Raw genomic sequence first — 23880 nt, 5'->3', positions numbered from 1 at the left:
TCTCTCACTGGCCAACACAGATTCTGTCTGGCACAAAAACACTGAAGGCAGTACCAAAATAATAGAGTCCAGGAAGAGAGTTTGCCATCAAGGGAACGGATGGGGTGAGTTTGAGATAAAAGCACGGGTAAATATTATTAGCAGAAATAGCTTTTAAAGAGGTGTGTGTAAGTGTGCATGTGCGTGCGGCGACATTCCAGCGTGTCTGTGTGTGAACCCCTTAGGTCGCAAAACTCATATTCAAAGATTGAAATGAACTGTTTTTATGACTTCAGGAAATAAAGCGAAATTTACTTTGACCTTTAAAAAGTACCACAGAACTTTGAATGAAACCTTCAGTTTTTGAATGTCTGTCTGTCCTTCAGTCCGTATGCTGATTTATTCAATTCCCAGATTGAAACGTATCGGGGTCATAAATTTGCACATGCCAAATTGGGATAGCCAGAGTTGTCATCAAATAAGAAATACGTTTTTTTTAATATTCTGTTCGATCTCACAGAATCGGTCAAGGTCATTGAACACTGACGTCAGGCATATCGATCACTACATCAGATCAAATTAACCAAAGCTCCGGAAATGCATCATTACCTTTTCCTTTCGACCGAGAACTGTTGTTTGAGGTCTGTTAGTGCAGCTCATATGCTTTACAATTATGTATATCTGTGCATACTGTGCATGTATGTGTTATTCCCCATCGCTTGTCTCTTTAATCTTATGGCTTTTTCAGTTCACACTCCGCATAATGAATCCCATAGTTTTATTGATCCGACTAGTTTGAGCTCTAGAGACCAGACTAGATTTAATTTCAGTTTAATCGACTCTAAAATGAGATATTTACACAGATGACTCGGGCACAGAGCTCGTCCACCCCATTAATTCTCTTCTAATATTTCTTTCAACTCGCTTTGTACATCCAGAACCAAACAGCAATGTTACAACTGAGGCTTGCAGATTGAAATGTCGTACATTGATTCGGTCGAGCGGCAAAGCGTGCGCAATAAGTCCAGTAATAAGTGAATCGCAATCAAGCGGTTGTAATTAAATTTACATTAGGACAGTGAGTCGATTCTTTTATTAAGAAATTGGATTTTGCCACCAGCTCACCCTGCCGTGCAGATCTATACTGTTCACGTGTGTGTGTGCGTGTGTGTGTGTGTGTGTGTGTGTGTGTGTGTGTGTGTGTGTGTGTGTGCGCGTGTGTATAAGCAACTCAGATAGCTCTTCCATGCAGATAATGTCTTTGATGTATTGCACTGACCTAGCTTGCTCTGAATTGAATTGAAATTAAAACTAATTTCTGTGTATGTGGGTCAGGAACGAGATGGGATGAGGGCCATATTGGAGTCGTACGACAGCGAGCTGGTCGCAAGTGAATACTCACCTCAGCTATCGCTCCGGGTCAAGGAGGCGGAGGACATGCTGCAGAAAGTCCAGGCCCACAATGCTGAGATGGAGGTGAGAGAGCTAATTTTCCCATAATGCTTTGGGAATTCTTCCTAATGGGAATGGGTTTATTATATTATAATGTATTATACTAAAAGGTTTGTATATAAAAAAGCTGACACTAAGTAACTTGTTTTATATACTGTTCACAAAAGTCATTCTGAAGCCAAAGGGTCGTTAATTTAAAACGTAGACAGATTGATGCAAACATTGACTCTGTATTATTCCTAAAGGAATAGTTCATCTTTAAAATTTAAATTCTGTTATCGTTTACTCACCCTGTTGTCATTTTAAATCTGTGTGAATTTCTTTCTTCTGCAAAACACAAAACAAGATATTTTGAAGAACGCTGGTATCCAAAAAAACATGTTCCCATTGACTTCTATTGTATGGACACAAAAGTCAATGTGGACCAGTGGTTTTCTGTTACCAACACGTTTTAAAATATCTTCTTTTGTGTTCTGCAAAAGAAAGTCATACAGGTTTGAAATGACAAGAGGGCATATAAATAATGACAGAATTTTCATTTTCAAGGTGAACTATTCCTTTAAAGTGGGACAGTTCACCCATAAATGAAAATTCTGTCATCATTTCCTCACCTTCAAGTTGTTCCAAATCTGAATAAATTTCTTTGTTCTGATGAACTCAGAGAAAGATATTTGGGAGAATGCTTGTAACCAAACAGATCTTGCCCCCCATTGACTCCCATAGTAGGAAAACATTACTTGATCTTTTTTTGTTGTTGAACACAAAAGACATTTTGAAGGATGTAGGACAGCAAACATTTCTGGGGAACTTTTGCCTACCATTGTATTTTTTCCTACTATGGTAGTCAATGGGGGTCAAAATGTGTCTGTGTCAAGCATTCTTCCAAATCTCTTTCTGAGTTCATCAGAACAAAGACATTTATACAGATTTGAAAGAACTCAAAGGTGAGTAAATGATGACAGAATTTTCATTTTGGGGTGAAGTATCACTTTAATTTTAATAATTAGAGGAACTGTTGTATAAAATTGATCAACATCGTGCATTTTGCAGTCATTTTAACGAACTCTTTATTTGGTTATTAAATTTCTGGCTTCACCGGAGAAGTCGGCGTGCCTATTTAGCTGTGGTCAGTAGGCGGAAAATGAAGCAAATTGTTTTCTTCAGAGTAACATACATTGATGAATCACGCACAACAACACCAGGGATGTTTATCATTGAAGTGCACAGAGTTCATACCGTTTTTATGTTCAAAAAAATGTTGTGGGATTTAATTAAGCACAAGTTACACCACACTGGACAGGATATTCATGAAAACAAAGTGCATATTAAAAAGTCTAGACTTGCCTTGTGTAGGCTGGCCTCATTGGAGAAATATCCAGGCAACGCTTCTGATATTGACCGCCCTCAAGACTTTATAATTTACTGTTATGGATCTTGTGTTTATGGGAATGATCTGTTTCGCTCTGATAGATTCAGCTGTCCAAAGCCCAAGAGGAGGCAGGCACCTTCAAACTACAAACTCAGATGGTAAGTGTCATCTATTATCGCGGGAATCTTGACATTTAAACCATTAAAGCAACACTTTGGAACTTTTGCTCACGGCTCCCCCGTGTGGTTGATAAGCGCAATTGTCTGTTAACAGTGTCGTAAATAATGCCTCTGTATAAGCTTCCCCGTGTGCAGCGCGATATACGTGAATTTATTTACTAAGCTGATGAAACCGGCGAATGCAGAAACACCATTTGGAGACTCACACTCTTCTGCAAGCAGGTGATGGGCGGGGTTGTGTGTACCGACCCAAACACAGAACTTATGGAGTGTGGTTGTAGCCGCTATGAGGCTGCTCAGTAGCAGCGGCAGTGCAAATTCGTCTAGTTAAGAGTTGTTCTACCGCTGAAATAATTTTAGATATGTTATTTTAAGTTCGAAAAACTACAAAGTGTTGCTTTAAGTAGGGTCCTGTTAGTATCATATTTAATAAAACTAGGTATACCAGAAATATAAAATCAGCATAAGAGTCGAACTAAAGTGATATGTTTAATGGCCTGCAGGTGCTATATAGTCTTCTTCAACTTTCATTCTTTGCTCTGTCAGGTGGCTGCAGAACTTGAGGATCTTAGAGAGCAGCAGAAGTCAAATACTGAAACAAGCACCTTAGCAACGGCGGAAGAGAACGCCACTCTCAGGTAATTTTACAGTATGTCCTTTTGGTCTATATGATTGTTCAGGACAGTTCGGTGTCATAAGACAAGGTTGCCCTTCCCACTGGTCCAGTCGCTGGAGTCATGACACGTCCAGAGCTTTCTCAAATTCATAAGCTTTGTTCTGATTGGCTGGCTTCTGTGCAATTACCAGGTGCATTTGAATGGCTTGCATCACATCTTTCAAAGATATTCAAATCTTGTTTTCAGTAAAATGTAAATGAGATTCGCTTGAGCACAGCGTGCGATCTGCTTAGTTTTCCGATTTACCCACCCTTTCAACATGGCATGAAAATGCTGGCTGTGTTTGGCAGTTTTACATTCGCTGCCCATTCCTGTCTTAGCCTGAATGACTCAAATATCTTTGAGGCTGTGTATTCCCATTAGGTGTGTATAACACAGAAGCATAGATTGATAAATGCATCCTGACCGCTGAGTAAATTAAAGAGGGACCTGGGGGTCGACAGCAGTTTATTTTACAACACAGCTTGTACGAAGCCACACAGACACGAACAAAACAGGGCAAATAAATAACCTCGAGTGTGAGCTATTAGCACTTTCTACCGCATTTTAAAAATAGAGGGACTTGAAAAGCGGTGGATTTCTCATTCCACTATTAACATATTAAAGTGGCCTGGATGAATATTAGCATGTGAAGCATTAGCTTGTGTCTGTGGTTTTTGTCATGGCCTGTTGCTTTGCCTAATTACTATGGACTGCATTAGCTTTCGTGGCCCTGCTCGCTCATTTGAGGAGTGAGCTTTCATTCAATCACTAGTTCCTCTTTCTTTTTGATCCTGTAATTACCCTCAAAGAAATTTCACCCAATCGCTCTTGGAACTGTTTCATTAAGTAGTTTAGACCGTAATTGAATATTTGTTTTGTTTTGTATTGAAGGAAAGTCCAGGACTTGTGCATCAGTCTACAAAAGCAAAAATAATCCAGGCTAAATGTTGCCTGACATTCTGATATAGTTTTGAAAAGACTGAATTACTTTTGAACTCGGAACGTCCTGTGTAACTCCTTAGAAGTGTTTTCACGGAAAAATACAGTGGGGTCATGTGAAGTCATACAAGTACTGTCTACATTGAAAAACTTTCTTGAATGCTTCAGAACATGCTTTGTGCAGAAAAAGATACAAATGTGCAGAGATGATCAAATTGTGCAAGAGATACAAAAAATGAGAAAAAAGTGATAGACAATAGAAGAAGAAATGGCAAGATAAGAAAAGAATAAAGTGACAAGTTGCAAAATCGACAGTATTAATATTACGCATTAATTTGTTTGATAGTAATATTGCAACGCTTCTGCTTCTGTTTTGCATATTTCTTATTTCACACAGCTGTTTTTATTATAAAGCCTATTGTTTGTATTTATTAGCATCATGAATTTCAATGAAAAGTTGGCATGTCTCGTTCACTTTAATGATAACATGCCCTTGAGCTGGCATGGGTGCCACAAGTTAGAGCCAAACCTGATGATCCATGTTATCCCAGCATGATTAGAGAATGTTCCAGAGAGCATCTCGTGTGCTTCAGTGGAAGCAAGGACATCTGACCTTTTGCACAAAAGAGCTTACACGCTCAATGTCACATTCTCTTTTTGATCATTGACCTAGAAATAAAGCAGCACCTTAAATATTTTGTCTTTGTTTTACGTCGTAGCCTTTTCCTTTTCAGCTATTTGAAAATCTGTCACATAAATCCAGAATATAAATCAAACTGTAAATTTCAGTTGTTCAGTGGACCCCACTGGATTGGTTTTTAAAATGTATTTACTGTAGTATTTTATCGAACTTAAGAGTCTGGTGTTGGTGGTGTATTTCGCGGAATGAATTTTGTTATTGGTGTGTTAATTTTGTCCATTCACAAGTTCTGATGAAATACAGTAAGTCATGTATGTTTCTATTTTTTTAAATGCAAAATACTTTGTGTGGGTTTAGGCAGAAGATTGAGGAATTGGAGGCAGAACGTCTGCGACTTGAAGAGCAAAACAACATCCTGGAGATGAGACTGGAAAGGCACAACCTGCAGGTGACATTTTAACCCTGAACTCTAATTTTGACTTATTATTACAATTATTCCTTAAAAAAATCAAATTTTGGAAAACTTCCATTACAGTGCGACTATTAGCACCAAACAAAATTGACAAAATAACGATCAAATATTTCGCTTTTTAAAGGGAAAGTTCACCCAAAAGGGAAAATTCTGTCATGATTTACTTAAGTTGTTCCAAACTTGTATCAGGTTTGTTGTTCTGTTGAACATATATTTGGATGAAGGTTTGTAACCAAACAGTTCTGGGGCAGTTTGGTTACAGACATTCTTTCAAATATCTTTCTTTGTGTTAAACGGAACAAATAATATTTAAAACAGGTTTGGAACAAATTGAGGGTGAGTAAATCATGACAGAATTTTCATTTTTGGGTGAACTGTCCCTTTAAGGCACAGTAATATATTAGGTTATGCTTGAACTTCACCAGCACACTGAAATTCTGACATCTGTATATAAATGTATTATTACATTTTCTTTTCAAAGATGTAACCAGAAATGTGCAAGTTTCACTTTTGGCTGCACAGTAGAATATGCACTTGAATGCCCTTCTCTCAGTGGCCTAACTTTGTTTTGAAAAGTGGTGGGGACAGAGGTGACAAAAACAATACTTAAATAAATTGTTTCTGTAATAACTAATTGGGAATATTTATCATATATAGGGGGCGGTCCGTCCATTGGCTACTCCGCTTTTCGACTCCAGCTCTCACAGTATGTGCTTCCCAAACTGTCATTTGGGGAAGGTCATTGGGCTGTTGCGGTGCACTACACATAACACTTTATTCCTATGACTAAAAATGTCACTTGTTTATTGGTTTACGCATTTTTGTGCTTGGACACTGGAAGCACAAGCCAGCGCCGCGAGTGCGGATGATGCACGCATTTTTATACGTTTCTGAAGTAGCGGCTCTCTGTCTTCTGAAAATAAAACTTGTGTGGTGCGCAAATTACGCCTATGCCTTCATTATTAAAAAAGTTCAATATTAATGTAAATATTATTAAATGAAACCAATTGCACACAGTAGTCCATAATTTAATTGGCACATCTGCGCTGCATGATTATTAGATGCAAGACATTATTACTGATTTAATGCTGTCAGAGTTTGATTGGGATTCAAATTGGCCATATGGTTTCTTTTTTCGCTTTAGACCGACCCCTGTGTTCTCTGTGTAAGATCAAACTTATTTGAAATGTCGACGTTTTTTGAAATACTGACAATAGTTTTGTTGTTTGGTTTTATGTTTTATTCCTAAGTGGACTGTAAATGTTATGAGAGGGGAGACAGGATCAGGTAATGAAGCGAGCCAGATTGAAACTCACCGTCCCTGCATGCTCACCACAGCTTAATGCGCCATGACGTGCACTACCCATCAGGCCTCGGAGAGATTGCTCTCTCAGTTGCAGTTTTGCGATCATTGTAGAAAAGGTCATACTCACAGGTGCAGTCAAAACATCCTCTCTTCGTACAAACTAACATGGTTTCATTGCTGGTCTAATTGTAAATCGCCAATTTATCGGTGATGTGTGCCATTGTAGGAACATAAAAAACATTGTTGAAGCTTTGCTGTAGCGCGAGATGTGTGCTTGCGTGCTTGTGTGCCACGTTTGACTTCCCTTGGCTGGAGTTTCTCTGAATATTTGCGTTTTTTTTCTTCAAAGCCCCAACTTAAACATACTTGAGGATAGTCCTTTAACCATTTCACGGTGTTGTTTTGTATTTATTTTTTATTGGTCAATGAATAAATTATGTTTGGCTAGAGGCACTTAAAGAAGTTGGACTGTATATCCTACTGTTTAAATATTTAACGCGTTTAGATGCATGTCTATCGGTATATTTTCAGTACACATGTACTGTGGCGGGAAATCAGATCGTATTATATCACGGCAACGGCTTCATAAATATTATTTATAAACTTATTTTTGCTTTACATGTAACGGTAAAATATTCTCTACATATAACCAAAATATGTATATGGGTCTTTGGCAAATATACTGTACATGTGTCTTATGGTGTGACAACAAAAATAAAAAACTGTTAATCATTTATTATTTTAAATTGTTATTATTTGTAGGTATAGTATAAAAGAGCATAAGAGAGATTTATCTGCATTGTTAGTTCTTTTCTACATTTTTGCTGTCGTACCATAGGACACATTTACAGTTTATTTACTACCCATAAAACCAAAACATATTTTAGTGGTGTGGATTCAAATATTTGGTTTATATTTGTATGAATGTATTTAATACTTGATGGATGTAAAACGAAAGATTCATAATGTCGAATAAGTACTTCACGTTGTATGTACCTGGAGTCAAAAACAGGCTCTTAATCTGATCGGATTAGTTACATTGTGGATGTGGGTACAGAGCCGGACGTGTCCCGGCAAGTTAACACCCAGAAGAAGTAGAGCTTTCTATTAAGGGGTGTTGTTTGGTACAAAATGAAGTTTATTTCCTTCTGGTTGCAGAGCAATTTACTTCTTTAATATAAAATGCAACCGACTGCTGTTACTTGTGTATTTTGTTTTTATTTGTTTTTGCAGTGTAGTTCATCCAAATGGTTACAAATAACCATATACGCCAGTATGTTTTTAATTTAGTCATCGCTTACAGTGATTGGTTCAGTAAATACTAGCTCAGATGCATTCCCCTCGAGTACTCACTCGAGTTAGACCAAATGCCCACATCTACTCTGTATTGTTTAGAATCCACTTAAATTGTCAGAAGTGTTTATGATGTATTACACTGTACCTCGAGCCCAGTGCCCGTGTAACAGTGTGTGGGTATTTTTCTCCCCACATTTATCTTTATAGTGATGCTTTTATATTTATCGGCAGCATCCTGTCCATTTATCCTTCCGTTTCACTTCATGGTGCAATGATGCTATCGGCCAGGCTGGAATCGGTCAGACATGCTCCGCTAGACCTCGACACTGGTTCCAGCTCAAAACAAACGGAAAAGTCTGGAATCCAAAAGCCGCGTCACTCATTCATCCCGCTCCCTCCTACGCTTGGGCGTTTTAATGCGCTTCGACTTCATCTGCAATATTTATAGGCCTCTTCTATCCATTATCTGTGACGTTCAACATGTCGGAGTAAAAATAAGCGAATTCAGGTGGACGTTTATGAATAGCCACTCACTCGAAACTTGTCGAGGTATAAGAGGGGTTTATTCTTGGCCCGAGGCCTGCTAACCTTTACCAATTTTAAATGTTAGATACACGTCACCCCTACAACCTCAACGCCTTTGTGTTTTTACTTTCAATCAACTTTTGGAACACCAATTTACAGTCTGTTGAATCTTTCATTTTGCTATTTCTAGTTTTTTTTTTTTTCGTTCATCCTCTCGCTTTGCGTTTTGCAGTATGTCGCCTCTTCGGTCTCTCTGCCCCTCTTCTCGTACTCGGGTGTTCAGCTCAGGTTGATGTAATTTGCTCAGTAATGAGATGTTCAGATTGAGGCATTATTCTTTGATGGGTCCTTTAATTCTCCAGAAGGCTCAGTAATGGCTTTTAAACCCCTGAAGTTATACACCCAAATGAAGAATGTTCCACGAGATAAAGCCTTTCGTTTCAGGCCGGGATGAACTATCGCTCCACGGTTCTTTTGTTTGGAAAGTAATTTGGATAAATGTAGTTTTTAGGCTTGAGAGCCTTTTGAAGAAAACGTGATTTTAACGTCTCATGCTTTTCTTTGGCGTCATATTTTAAGTCTCAGTTGTTGAACTGGTTAATGTGTATATAATTGTTTGATGAATGAGCTGTTAAACTTCACTTAACCAAGTTGTCACATACTTAGTTTCAGATCTGTTTCCTCCGATTATTTTGGCTGAATCATCCTCTGGCAGACTTTGAGATGTGGAATGATTCAGAGATTTGGCGGCCAGTCAGTATGTAGACATGTTTAAAGTTTTCTGTCTGAAGTCTGAACCTCAGACTCAATTTTCCATGTCACCTTCTGTTGTTGTCGTCGTCGTTTTTTCCTAACAAGCGTTAGTGAGTTTTCTTTAATAACTTTTATTCAGTAAAGGTTTACAGTGTCATACTTTTGATTGAATGGATTTGATTTTATGAAAGTTTTAAAGTGCTGTTAAGGTTATGAAACCTTTTCAACCTTTTGTTTTCAGACTTCTTTCATTTAAACTTTTATTATATTGGTATATTGGTATATTCATGTTAGTTCACGGTGCATTAACTAATGTTAACAGTGACCATGTTTGATTTTAATCATGTATTAGTAAATGCTGAAATGAACGTGAATTAATATTAACAAATGCTGTAGAAGTATTGTTAATTGTTAGTTCATATTAGCTAATGCATTAACTAATTGTTAACAAATAGCAACTTATTGTAAAGTGTTACAATATTTTAGTGGAATAGATGGAATTGGTGGTTTACTTTGTATTTGTGTATATTACTTTCTGTTCAAAATTGTTTTGCACCATATTAATAACTATGAAGGGATTCTGATTAGTGTTATGAGTCTTTTCTTTTTGTTAAAAATAAATTGAATGAATGCTTTAGTTAAATAGTTATAGCTGACATTCTGCGCAGCTTGTTTCATCAAAATGCCAAAATTTTAACGGCTTTCAAACCAGTTTACATAAAAAAAATGACATTACCCTATTTCATCCTTCAAGTGTTTCTGTGTTGAGCTGGGATGTTTTACCATATTTCAAAGCGCCATAGTATTTACACAGTTCATGGAAAAAACCCATAACTGGCTCAGTTAAAGGTCCTGTGTATGAAATTTGGCGGCATCTAGCGGTGAGGTTGCAAACTGCAACCAACGGCTTGCTGAACCCCTCCCCACTCCCTTTCAAAGCATACGGAGGCTGACACAGGACTAAGATGTCACCATGTTTTCGCTTCTTTGCCGAAGGAGATAACTTATTTATGAAATGCTCCGTAGAGCAATTTGTCCGTTTAGGGTTACTGTAGAAACAACATGGCAAATTCCATGCAAGGGGATCCTCGATGTATGTAGATAGAAATAGCTCATTCTAAGGTAATAAAAACATAACGCTTCATTATGCAATGTCTTTATGAAGACATAGTTTTGTATATTATATTGCATTTCTGTCAATAGATCCTCCTAAATATCACACACAGCACCTATAAAGTTTACATATTAAGCTTGAATTTGAGTGACTGTTTAAAACAAATGACGCTTTTAACATTTTTCATGTCCATCAGGGCGACTATGATCCAGTGAAGACCAAGGTGATCCACCTGCAGATGAATCCCACCAGCATCGCCAAGCAGCAGCGAGCTGAAGAGGTGGAGCAGCTCTGGGCCGAATGTCAACGTTTGAGGGGCCGTCTCAGAAAAATGGAGGCAGGCGGGGCCATGCCAACAGATGATACCACACTCATCATCCCACCTTCACAGGAAATACTGGGTGAATATACCTGTGTCTAAACTTCTTCCTAATCCTTCTTCCTTCATTGTTGCGTTTTAGGTTTTTGTAAATCCAGGGCTAAATGTTCAGTGGTCTTAAGTGGGGTGTTCCGATGATCCATAATTCATTGGGGCGCATTTATTTATTGTATTCTGTCTCTCTCTCTCTGTCTCTCTCTCTCTCTGTCTCTCTCTCTCTCTCTCTCTCTCTCTCTCTCTCTCTCTCAAAGAAAACAAACACATAACCACGAGTTTTATCACAGTTTTCATGTGTCTTTCACATTGCTGTTGGATGACTTTGTCACTCCTGAGGTTTGATTTTGTTGAAATACATTTAAATGCATTTGATTTGAAATGAAAATGTATCTCTTAATTTTTTCTGCAGCCGTACACACACACATATATATATATATATATATATATATATATATATGAAGAGTTTGGTTCCAAAATGAGATAACTCAGATAAGCTGTTTTTTTTTTTTTGTACCTTTTTTTGTTATTACGGCTTAAATCAAAACAAACCAACTGCAGTTTGATTGATATTAATTGGAATGCACAATAAAAAACATTTTTGGAACCAAACTCTTCATATATACAGACGGAAATGTAAACTGATATTTCCTACTGACGCACTGCAGCATTTTGCTCGGTTCTTCGTATTTTTGGGAATTAAGATGGAGTATTTGGACACTTTCTGGTTGCTAAACCTCCTGGCACATGTCCGTTGTTAATGTGATAAAATACACCCTTGGTTACACTGCTATCGTACCTGTGGGAACTGACTTAACATCCATAAAAAATGACCTTTGGGCCAGACAATTTAACGCAGTTGAAGCAAGTGCTAGTTAGTTTTGAGAGCAGGTGCAGCGAAAAGCAGCATTTGTTTGGTTTTATATTTTGTGTTTAAAGCACAAGCATTTAGACATTAAGTACGGCTTGTGGGAGTCACTGTATATTGCATAAGTCTATGATTTGGCACGTAAATTGCCATTAGCTGAGTGCAGTTCTTCATGTTTTGGTTTTATTGAGTTGGCAATCATCTTTTTTACTTGTTTGTTTATGCACTCTCACTCTGTGGCCATTAAGTAATTCATATTTAGGTGAAGGATGTTTGATTGCTGTTTATCTACTCTGTTTTCTGGCATTTGAAATGGATTGTGGATGAAATCTGGAAAAAGTGATCTTTTACACACCCATAAGTGTTTTCAGTTACGATTATTTATGTGACCTCATTAGTTTTTACTTTACCTGTTTTTTGGAAAGAGACTTTTGTTTTAGAAAGTTGGTTAAAATGTTTTACATTCATCACGAATTTGCAAAAGGATGGCCAATGAGGAATGTATCTTTAATTACTTAATTTAAAGGAACAGTTCACCAAAAAAAGAAAATTCTGTCATCATTTAATCACACTCGAGTTGTTCCAGATCTGCATACATGTCTTTGATCTGATGAACACAGAGAAAGATATTTGGAAGAATGCTTGTAACCAAACAGTTCGTGGCCACCATTGACTACCATAGTAGGTAGTAAAAATGTTATATATTTTAAATATTTTGAGGAATCTAAGAAAGCAGACAGTTCTGGGGCACTTTTGACTACCATTGTCATTTTTCCTACTATGGTAGTCAATGGTGGGCAAGAACTGTGGTTACAAGCATTCTTCCAAATATCTTTCTATGTATTCATCTGTCTTGTTCTCTGTGGCAACTGAATGAGATGATAATTATCATATTTAAAAAGAGCTTCTAGTGGATGTAAAGAGGAGATACATGAACATGGTATGTCATTAAAACTAATGCATATAAATTGTAAAAGACAACAAAAATGTAACGCATCGGTGTGTTTAGTTATGTGCTGCATTCGCAGTTTAACTGCCCCGCTCTGGTTTGCAATTACAGTAGACCATAGCAGAACATTTATCTCTCTTTCCTGCAGAACTTTTATGGTCCATAATACAATTTTCATGAATCCGCCATTAGAAAATTAAAGTTGCTGTAGCGATGTGGCGGCTGTTGCACATGCAGAAATGGCTGCGGCTGTAAGAAACAGTCGAGTTTTTTCTTATTGACCATTTAGGCGATCCATTTTCATAGTTCTGTAATATTCAAATGAATATTGTCATATGATCTTGGCCTTTAATGTTTTTTCTTGTTTACTAGGCATTCACAATGAGTGGGTCAGCCATGAAAGTAATTATATAGGTAGATTGGGGGAGTTTAGCAATTGATTACATTGATCAACCATGAAAAATGAATGACTTTGAGTGTGTTTGCTAAAAATCAATGATTTGAATGTTTTTTCAGACCTGCGTAAACAGTTGGAAAGTGCAGAATTAAAGAACCAGCGCCTGAAGGAAGTGTTCCAGAAGAAGATTCAAGAGTTTCGCACGGCTTGCTACGTACTGACCGGGTACCAGATCGATATCACTGTGGAAAACCAGTATCGGCTCACATCCGTGTATGCTGAACACATGGAAGATTCGCTTCTGTTTAAGGTACATTTATCCATATGCGCACGGTTTATGTTGAAGCAGCCCGTTCACTTCACACAGCACAGACTGTAAACACAATGGGCCTGATGTATAAATTTTGCGTATTGAAAGAGATGATACATTTTTCAATCACATGTCAGGATTTATCAATTATTAACTTAAATGTAGTTCACAGTGACCCTCACTGTGAAATCCAGGCTAAAGTGAGACTAGGAGAATCAAAGTAAGTACAGCCAAAAAAAGACAGTACTCACATTTTTATTTTTTGAATAATGAATTTAATGATTTTATTAACAGTATGTTTCAGTATTTTGCGCAAAAATACCGGAAGTTGGTTTTCTAAACATTGATTTGAATCTTTGATGTGGCCTTATTCAGTCATTATTAAAGATGTCAAGCTTGTGTTTTCTCATAATGTTCTTTACAATATGTCGAATCATTTTACAAATATATGCATGCTCTTTGGAAGCTTTTAAAGTTTTTATGCGTGAGGCCCAGTGTTTTAAAGTGCATGGGTAAATACTTCCAACCGTACCTGAAACTAGAAAAAAATTTAAACCACGTAAGCATGTTAAAGCAAGCATTTGCTGGTAACATGAATATGATTTTATGTCAATCTAAAGTATTACCTTGAGAGATTGTCAACAAACAAATCTTGTTTTTTAGAAAGGTGGTTTGTTCTTTATATTGCATGTTTGAAATGCATAAAAATCAAAAGAATGACATTAGAATCCAATGTCAAGGTTGAGCATTCAAAGAGCTACAGGAAGAACTTGAGTTGAGGTGTGTGTGTGTGTGTCCTTATGTGAACCTTCTTCAAGCCTCGGGTGAATGTGAGGAGCGTAGCATTGATCTCCGCAGGGGTTACGCTCTTCTTATTGGGTGTTTGCTGAGGGAAAGCACAGATTCTAGCAGAAGGAAAAATTCAGGAAATTGGTTTGTTCACATTAACAGCAAGAGTTCAAGGTCTGGAATAACTTTTAATCAAGAAAATCACCTTCACCAAAGTACTTAAGATAAGTACGCCGTTTGTTCAAGTAAAGTAAGTCTCTGAAATGTAAACGGCTCTATAGTATGATTATGATTGTACAGTTTTGTACGTTTTAGTCCTGTTAGATTTTATTTGAATCAATTTGTCAAATATCAGTTATTATCAGTTACTATCGAAATATTGCCGATAGACTTTCTGGATCCGGCCTTTTTTAGTTTTTTTGTTTGTTTGTTTGTAGCAGAATGAGCGTACTGGAGCTCTATAATACCCATGAGTTTGTTTGCCAACCGGAGAACTTGAACAACTTTGCTGTCAGTCACAGATAAAACTAATTTATGTAGATAGTATAGTTCTTTATGCATTTATGTGAAGTTTTGCTTTGCACCGGCCAATTAAGCGCTCACAGCATTATAGAAAACCTGGAATCAATGCAGCGTTTCACAGACGCTTGAAAATTTGCTGTCTTCACAAAATGTATAAAATGAGTGAAGTTGATCATAATGAATGATGTGATGAACAGATGGTTCGTCTTTTTTCCCTACATATTCAGGGCTTGACATTAAGCATTGTCATGTGGTTGTCCTTCAGACAAGTAAACTTGTCATTCACTTGTCCGAGTACAAAAATTACTTGTCCAACGATAAAAAAATGATATTTCATTTGAATTCTCAATATAATTGTTCCGGATCTAGATTGGTCAAGTTTGCTTCTAAGCATTTTAACTAGTGTCCGCTTTGGCTGCCTGAATTTGGTTATAGGCCTACTCTCCGTGACTGCTATAAAACAAAGGCAAGCAGTAATTATTATTAGTGTTAAGGCTGTAGGTTAACTTTTTTTGCACATAGCACTGGTGTTAGAAAGGTTTAAAGTTTGGTAGCACAAGCCAAACTGTAGGAGCACAAGTATAAATCGTCTGTTGTCATTATTAAAAAAAAATATGCAAGTGCAGTTCATCATGAATAGACACTGACAAAAGACATTCATGTTACATACAGATGAATAAATTAGGGCCATATCATTTTTAGATTACCTAAATTTGTTTGAATATTTTCTCTGTTTTTTTTCCTTGTATTGTATACAGTTTTTTTTCCCAGTATTTTTCCTTGTTAACTATACAATAGTGGTATATTTGTCCACATAAATTACTGTAGTAGTGTATTATAATAAACCGCATTAAAATTCTTAGATACTACAGTGTTTTTTAACTTTACTATATACAGTGTTTATCAATTCACTACAAGGGCACTACAATTTTCAAAAGCAAATACTATAGTACACCACAGTATTTTTTGTCTGAGTGTTCAATTTAACGGGACTTTTATTTTGATGGGTCTTCGGGAAGACGCTTGAGTTTTTGTGTGTTTGCCGATAACTTCACTCAAACAGTAAAGCGCTCGTAAAATAAACTCTCAAAGCAACTCTGACTGTAAATGAAGTTCATGTGTTCACATCCGCATACAGTGCAGATGCAGACACATACTCGACCATCACTCGTGTTGTATGTTAAACTGTGCACGTAATTCACTCGGACACGCAGAACAGCCAGATGACATTTAAATGACAGGATTCAGCGTCCGCATATATGGACTATAACTAGCAAAGGCGGTGCGCCATTGATTATTGTCGCACACAACAAGCACCACCACGACAAACGCACTACACACAAACACGCAGCTCTGTCTAATGCACATATTCTTATTATTCTACATATACGTCGCAATGTTGTTATTTTTTTTCAAGTTACTTGTCCAGTCGGGCAAGTAAAATTATCTCTCACTTGCCCATACAAAACATTTACTTGTCCCGGACAAGCGGACAAGCGTTAATGTCGAGCCCTGATATTAATGGCATGAATTGTTTATTTTTATTAAACAATGAAAAGATAATTAAGAGAAACAACGGTCTTTTTCTACACCCCTACTCCCCCAATTTTAGAGTGCACTAGATAAGTTTTTTGGTTTTGGTTTGTGAGTGGAAAAAAAGTAAATTCAGACACCATTTTTATTTTTCTGGATTCCGTGTTTTCCGTTTTTTACTGTACAATAGAAAGTAATATATTTGCGTACATGAAAAAATACTTAAGTTAACTACAGTATTCGCTTATAAGCTATCTAAAAAACATACAGTGGATACTTTGAACCATACAAGAAAAAAATCTGTAAAAATAGGGTGTAATGTACTTAACTATGTTAATGAACCAGTACATTTTCTTTTTTCAGGTCTACTTAAATTTAAGTACTATTTTTAATAAAGTAATTTAAAATAAGTACTATTTTTATAATTTTACTAGCACATTAATTTCTATTTACTAAAGTAAATAATATACTAAGTGGTCGAATTATACAAACATTTAAGGGGGATTGTGAGTGTAATAACTTATTCAAGTAAACCAGACTTTTATTTTGAAAGATCGCCACAAAGGTTGTTTGACAGTAGCTTCAATGCAGTTGAAAGCTCCACACGAGCAAAATGCGTGCAGTACTAGCAATCTAACCACTTTTAATACAGATACGCAAAACAAGCAGATTATTTAAACCGCATTCTAGATAATTCTGAAGTTATTCATAGAACAAATAGCTGTTCAGCGCTACTTTCTGTTTAAGAAATAATACATTTGCCAGATTCTGTGCCATTCAGTGTTAAACGGCAAATTCCATTTTTATGCCTGGATTCTGTGATTCCGTCTGCATTTTCCGCATCGCGGAAATCATATGGCCCTATAGACACTACTTGTGTTATAACTGACGTACACATGTTGAAATTCTTACTATAGTTGAAATTCATAGTGACGGCTTGTTCTGAAATCTGATGCAAATGTGGTTTGGATCTGGTTTGTCGTTTTCTGTTCAGACTGCAAACCGGTTTGGGTCGGTTTTATTTTTGCTTCCTGCCTAAAACCTGTTGACTTCAGAGTGAAATAGGTTACTTTAGTCACTTTAAACCGTTCATTAGATTTTAAAAGGTGAAGTGCACAGTAGTTTTGCAAGCACTCCTAAAATATTCGCAGTTTATCATTGCACATCATAATGGTAGTCATCCGTCTTTTAATGCAAATGAGAAGACATTGTTCTTATTTTGGACAGGGGTGTATATGATGAAAAAAATGTTATTAATGTGATGCAAAACTGCATGCTCTTACAATAATGTACCTGCAGACGTAATTTATCTTTAATTAATTTTCTTCCTTTGTGAACTGGAAAAATGTTGGGTTATAATAATCCCTTATAGACACACACACACAGTGTAATAATTGGATTTAAGTTTTGTTTTTTGATCGGTAGTTTCCTCAGGCTGTTTAATTAAGGTTGCTGAAAAGCTTCAGTGCGTCTTTGTTGGGTTGTTATTGCTGTGTTTGTGTGTGAATATTTACTCACACATGAACTCTTATGAGTTTAGGTATGTGGTGTTCATTTGCTAATGCAGATTGTTTGTGGACTATGAAAGTAATTGGCTGTTTTTGTGAACATAGCTGTCAGCATTTAAATGTATAGTGTTCAATTTGATAGATTGACTTGTGTTTATGTCAAGTAAGTGATCGTTCACTGCTTTGTCACTCAACCTCGTAAAGGACTGCGTAGCAATTATACTTATAGATTTAGATGTCAGTCAGAAAGCTAATGAAGGAATTAAGGTGTCTGATGTGGGCTTCGGGTGTAAGAGTTAAATGTTATATCTTGTCTAGATGCAAACATACAATATAAGCAAAACACAATGTGTTATTTATGTTCCCTAACTTAAAGGGATAGTTCACCTGAAAATGAAAATTCTGTCTTCATTTACTCACCCTAAAGTTGGTTCAAACTTGTATACAGTTTGTTGTTCTGCTGAACACAAAGAAAGATTTTTGGAAGAATGTTTGGGTCACTATAGACTGTCATAGTAGGGAAAAACTACTATGGTAGTCAATAGTGCCCCAGAACCAACCTGTATGACTTTTTCTTCTGCAGAACCCAAAAGAAGACTAACCCATTGACTTGCATTGGTTTTGTGTCCATGCAATTAAAGGGAATGGGTACCGCTGTTGTTCGGTTACCAACATTTTTCAAAATATCTTTTTTTTGTTCTGCGAAACGAAGAAAGTAATACAGGTTTAAAATGATGCCAGAATTGTGATTTTTGGGTGAACTGTCCCTTTAAGTAAGTCTGTAGGATTCGCTAAGGGTTGCTATAGCTTTGTCCCACATTGAATGCGTGTATATAAGATTTAGAAGAGTGGTGACGTTCCAAATGAAACTCATAACTTTATTTTACTGTACCAAAGCATTCACTAGTTTCGGATTGTTGAGCTTAAATTTTCCTATGCAAATACTTGCCAGCTAGTTTGTTTGCTAACTGGAGAACATAAATAATATTTTGAGTTGTGACAACTCAACAAGTTTGAGCCCATTTATTAATTTTTTATTGCATTGACGTGCTTTTGGGTTGCCAAGCTTTACCAGCCAATTAAATGCTAACAGCAGTGCAGCAGAATCACATTAGTAGTTCCCCAAGCCTTGAAGAATTGCAAAATTCACAAGAATGACTGAAATTGATCATAATGAATGATGTTATGAATGTGCACTCCCTGCTGAAAACAGATGGCTAATTATTCTCTCTTTCTCAGCATATTATTGGCATCGAGTTGTTTTTAAAGCGCAAGCACTCAAAGATAAATGAATAAAAAACCTGCCATTTTTTTCCCTTAAGTCGACCAGAACAACGTGTTGGTTATCGTAGGATCCCTAAAGGATCAAAGGACTGAATTGAAATCCTTTCCATTTTATGTCTGAGGAGAAGAGAATAATGAGAGAGAAAGCTAGTTTTTTTTTGTCTCTCTTTCGTCAAACTGTGAGTCATTGACGGGTTCTCGTGAGAATTGAGTCGTTGAATGTCTCCCTTGTTTCGAACAAATAAGTAAAAACAAAACCACATAGATCTAAAATTAAACTTTCAACTTTCAAAAGTAACAACACATTTCCTAAATGCTAAGGGAAAGTGTGCAGCTGGTATGAATAGCTATGCCTACATATCCACAGCTGTACTGTGTTTTAAAGGGAGAGGTTATGTCACGACATCAATAATTGATATGATATTCGCATTAGCACTTTTCATCAAACGCTGCGCTGATTCAGCGTTATATGGCAGCGATGAATATGCAGCTCAGTATTTGCGTGCCCTTTGTAACAGTATGCCTGGATATACCGAATTACTACCCCTTGGAGATCAATAACACGTCTATCTATCAGACTGTCTGTAGAGTTGAGAGGTAGGAGAGCCGGGGAACATTTCATAAAGGAGAAATGGGCGGCATTACTCGATACGCTAGGAATATGGAAATGAGGTCGAACTGTGCAGTTTCTGATAAAGGATTAGTTCTAACAACCTGAAGAACCAGGCCTGAAATGCAATCCATTTTGGTGTGATAACGCAGTATAGCAGTACTTCCAAATGTTATTACCTGCAAAAAAAGTGAGTAGAATTGGTTGATATAGCTGATATAAATTTTCCAATTTAGCGGGTTAATGATGTTTTCTCATTGTCATTAGCAGTCGAACGATGAAAATGTATCCGAAATGTAGCTTAGTGTTGAAGATAAATGAATACATTAGTTCAACCCAGATTGTATACTAACTAGGATTAAATGACATACTGAGCTATTTCACTAACACCGCTATCAGAACAATACACATAAACTTGTGTAAGATTACATTTAGAGAATACCCTGCATGTTAAAGTGATAGTTCACCCAAAAATGAAAGTTCTGTCATCATATACTCACCCTCATGTCATTTCAAACCTGTATGACTTTCTTTCTTCCGCAGAACACAAAAGAAGATATTTTGAAGATAGTCGTTCACCTGCAGCCTTTCACTTCTAATGTATGGACACAAAACCAATGCAAGTGAAAGGGTGCAGGTTAACAACATTCTTCAAAATATCTTCTTTTGTGTTTTCTCCGGAAGAAAAACAGGTCATACAGGTTTGAAATGACAAGAGGGTGAGTAAATGATGACAGACCTTTCATTTTGGGGTGAACTATGACTTGAGGACTTCACCATTAATTATTGAAATAAGTTATGTGTTCATAATGCGTTCATCGAATCCTCATACAGTTGAAAAGGCTTATGCAAGGCTCTGATATAAAGAAAACATGCAGACTTTTCATTTGGCTAATTGCTAATTACCACTTCAGGAAATTAATCATTGCAAGAGGAGGCTTGTAGTTACGTATTCAGCGTTACGTCTTGCCTGTTTAAAGAGATTTAACCATTACTGCTGCAATGAGATATAAGATGACATTCATTTAAAATCATTCTACTTGTAAACATTCCGTCTATAACATATTAGCATTCACATTCTGTTTGATGGTGTTCCTTTAGCTAGCACAACTGGCTAGCATGGCGCTAATAATGTCAAGAACATCGGTTCAAATTCCAGGGTACACATGGAAGTGATTTCCGTGGCTGTACATATACATTTAAATTGATATATATTTGTAAAAGAGACCATTATCAGTTTGTTTTATTATTTATAGGTATGTGTTTAGATAAAATTATTCTTTTTGTTCTTTTTCTGTGAACTAGCCATATTGTTTTCCAAATTTCAAATACAAATTCGTAGAAAACGAAAACTGTAGAAATAGTTCAAAATAACAGAAAGGATGCTCTGTATTTTTTTCAGACCTCAAATACTGCAAATAAAACAAGTTCATATTCACTTTTAAGCAATACAACAGTAATATATGTATGTATTTAGGAAAAGTTCCAAATGTATTTTTTATGTGATAACCTTGATTTTTATTATATGTTTTCATGTGTCTTGTCATTGCTGTCAGTCTTTGACATTGCTGTCGGATGACATTGTCACTCCTGAGGTTTGATTTTGTTGATATTTAAGAGACACCGGACTGTAATGGACACCATACATCTAGAAAAGCTGCTTAAATGAAAAATTGGAATGCTCTCTCTCCCTGTATACAGTATATATTATAATACAATAGTTCTAAGATGTTATGTTATGTCTACTTTTACATGCATTACCAAAGAGACCAGATGTTATTCAATTTCATTAAGAGATATTAAAGTACAACATTATCACATTGACATTGTGCTCAACAACAGTACATCCTATTGAACGTACTGTACTTCAATTCCCTTCGGTCTTTATGTCATTTACATCAGATCTTGCCAGACTTAGTGCTGGTCTCAGGTTAATTTTGGGGTTGGAGAGCAGGTCAGTGTAATTATCCGTTCACTAGTTGTCAGGCTGATGTGTGTCTGTGCTTTGCAGGATTGGATTGAGAGCAGTGGATGAGACATTATCATGCTCTTTCTATCACGGTAGAGAGCCCTATTGCATTGTGCATTGACAAAAAGATGCGTTTACCATTTGTTACTGATGATCATTGTAGGACTACAGTGAAGGGCTGCTAAATTCACGTGACATGGTTTTATGGGCCCAACGAGTTGACTACAAAACAATTATGCGGTTTACATGTATGCTGGGTGTCATATTAAAATCTTGAGTTGTTAAATTACTGTTGTTATTTTTCCCTTATGATTCATGGAGGATTTAACAGGCCTTGCCATCACAGTTTTCATGTCTTGCACAGTGCATTTAAGACTTTAATATGACATCAAATGCTGTTCGAATAAAGGAATTGTCAGTTTTGGCTGATTTACTTGGCTGTAAATACAAGATAAAAAAGCACAGTAACATGTAGATACAAGATATTTTATTTTGTTAAAGGCGGTTCATTTTCATTAAAGGAATAGTTCACCTTCTAAATGAAAATTCATCATTTTCATCATTTCCTCACACTGTTGTCAAATTAAACCTGCATGTTTTTCTTTCTTCTGCAAAACACCAAAGAAGATATTTAGAAAAATGTTGGTAACCGAAACCCGTTGGTCCCCATTGACTTCTATTGTATGGACACAAAAACAATACAAGTCAATGGGGACCAACGGTTTTCTGTTACCAACATGTTTCAAAATATCTTCTTTTGTGTTCTGCAGAAGAAAGGTCATACAGGTTTGAAATGGCAAGAGGGGATGTAAATAATGAGTTTTCATTTTGAATGGGAGCTATTCCTTAACTGCAGACAGATGTTTTTGAACATGTTCGACCGAACATATTATCTCAAGAGTTTTTATTCGATAAAACAGACAATTGTGATCTTTTCCAATATGGTATTGCATGAATGAATCTTGTCATTGTGTTTGTGCGTATGTGTGTTTTGTCCTTGCCTGTGAAATTAGTCCCGTTGAAGCCACCTGCGACCCTTCTGCTGAAGATAATTCACTGTCAATATTTGTTAACCTTGAGTTATACACACACACACACACACACACACACATTCATATGTTACCATTCACTCAAACACACACACACACACATTCATATGTTATCATTCACTCAAACACACACACACACACACACACACACACACACACCTCATCCATTAAGATCAAATTGTGATGTCAATCGTGACACATTGACTGCAGTTTGATTTTAAAACTCAAAGCATTTTGGTGTGGAGTACTGAGTGTTAACAGACGAGGAAATATATATGAAGCTCTATACCGTTTAAAGCAGAGAACAGACACACAAATCTGTTCAAAGTGTTTCTAGGATTCAGTTCAGTGAGCCATGAAGTAAAAACTTTGGAGACAACTGCTGTCTCTGTTAATTAGAGTTTCATATTAAATCATGGTTAATAGTTTCAGCAGATGCGAGGAAAGTTTTTAATTAGAGGTGCTGTTAATACTGTGCCGTGCTTGTATTTAGTTACTGTAAACCTGTGATGTTGGGAAACATTCTCAGAGGACATAAATTAGAGACGATTTAATGTTTTTATTCAAATCAGTGCACTTTTTGCCAAGTGATGTATGAGTCATTGCATCAATTCTACATTATTGTTTGTTTATTAATGTTTAGAGTTTGTTGTGTAACAGCTTATCTAACTTATACTGTATTCAAATATATTCTAATTACTGTAAATAAATACAGATGAACATGTTTGTTGGTGCAATGCATTATGGGTAATGTGCATGAGGTATGTTAAAGGGATACTGTAGTTCACCCAAAAATGAAAGTTCTTTTATCGTTTATTTACCGTCATGTCGTTCCAAACCTGTATGAGTTTCTTTCCTCTGCAGAACACAAAAGAAGATATTTCGAAGAACGTTGTTAAAGGAGTAGTTCACCTTCAAAATGAAAATTCTGTCATCGTTTGCTCACCCTCTTGTCATTTCAGTCTTCCGCAGAACACAACAGAAGATATTTTGAAGAATGTTGTTAACAGCCCCCCCATTCACTTGCATTGGTTAC

At 36.5% G+C, this 23880-nt stretch overlaps 1 protein-coding gene across 2 annotated transcripts in view; it reads left to right on the top strand.

Moving 5' to 3' along the window:
- The window catches only part of mad1l1 (mitotic arrest deficient 1 like 1), an 81579-nt gene that overhangs the window by 33473 nt on the left and 24226 nt on the right, over positions 1-23880 (top strand). For both annotated transcript variants that reach the window (XM_057332466.1, XM_057332469.1), the window contains exons 12-17: positions 1315-1455; positions 2902-2958; positions 3526-3617; positions 5575-5665; positions 10880-11084; positions 13390-13580. In XM_057332466.1, the coding sequence (XP_057188449.1) occupies positions 1315-1455; positions 2902-2958; positions 3526-3617; positions 5575-5665; positions 10880-11084; positions 13390-13580 (777 nt within the window). The remainder of the gene's footprint in view (positions 1-1314; positions 1456-2901; positions 2959-3525; positions 3618-5574; positions 5666-10879; positions 11085-13389; positions 13581-23880) is intronic.

This window comes from Triplophysa rosa, linkage group LG4 (genome assembly GCF_024868665.1).
Source record: "Triplophysa rosa linkage group LG4, Trosa_1v2, whole genome shotgun sequence".
Classification (NCBI taxonomy): Eukaryota; Metazoa; Chordata; class Actinopteri; order Cypriniformes; family Nemacheilidae; genus Triplophysa; species Triplophysa rosa.
The sequence above is the reverse complement of the archived record's forward strand: the minus strand, read 5'-3'. Positions and strand labels throughout refer to the sequence as shown.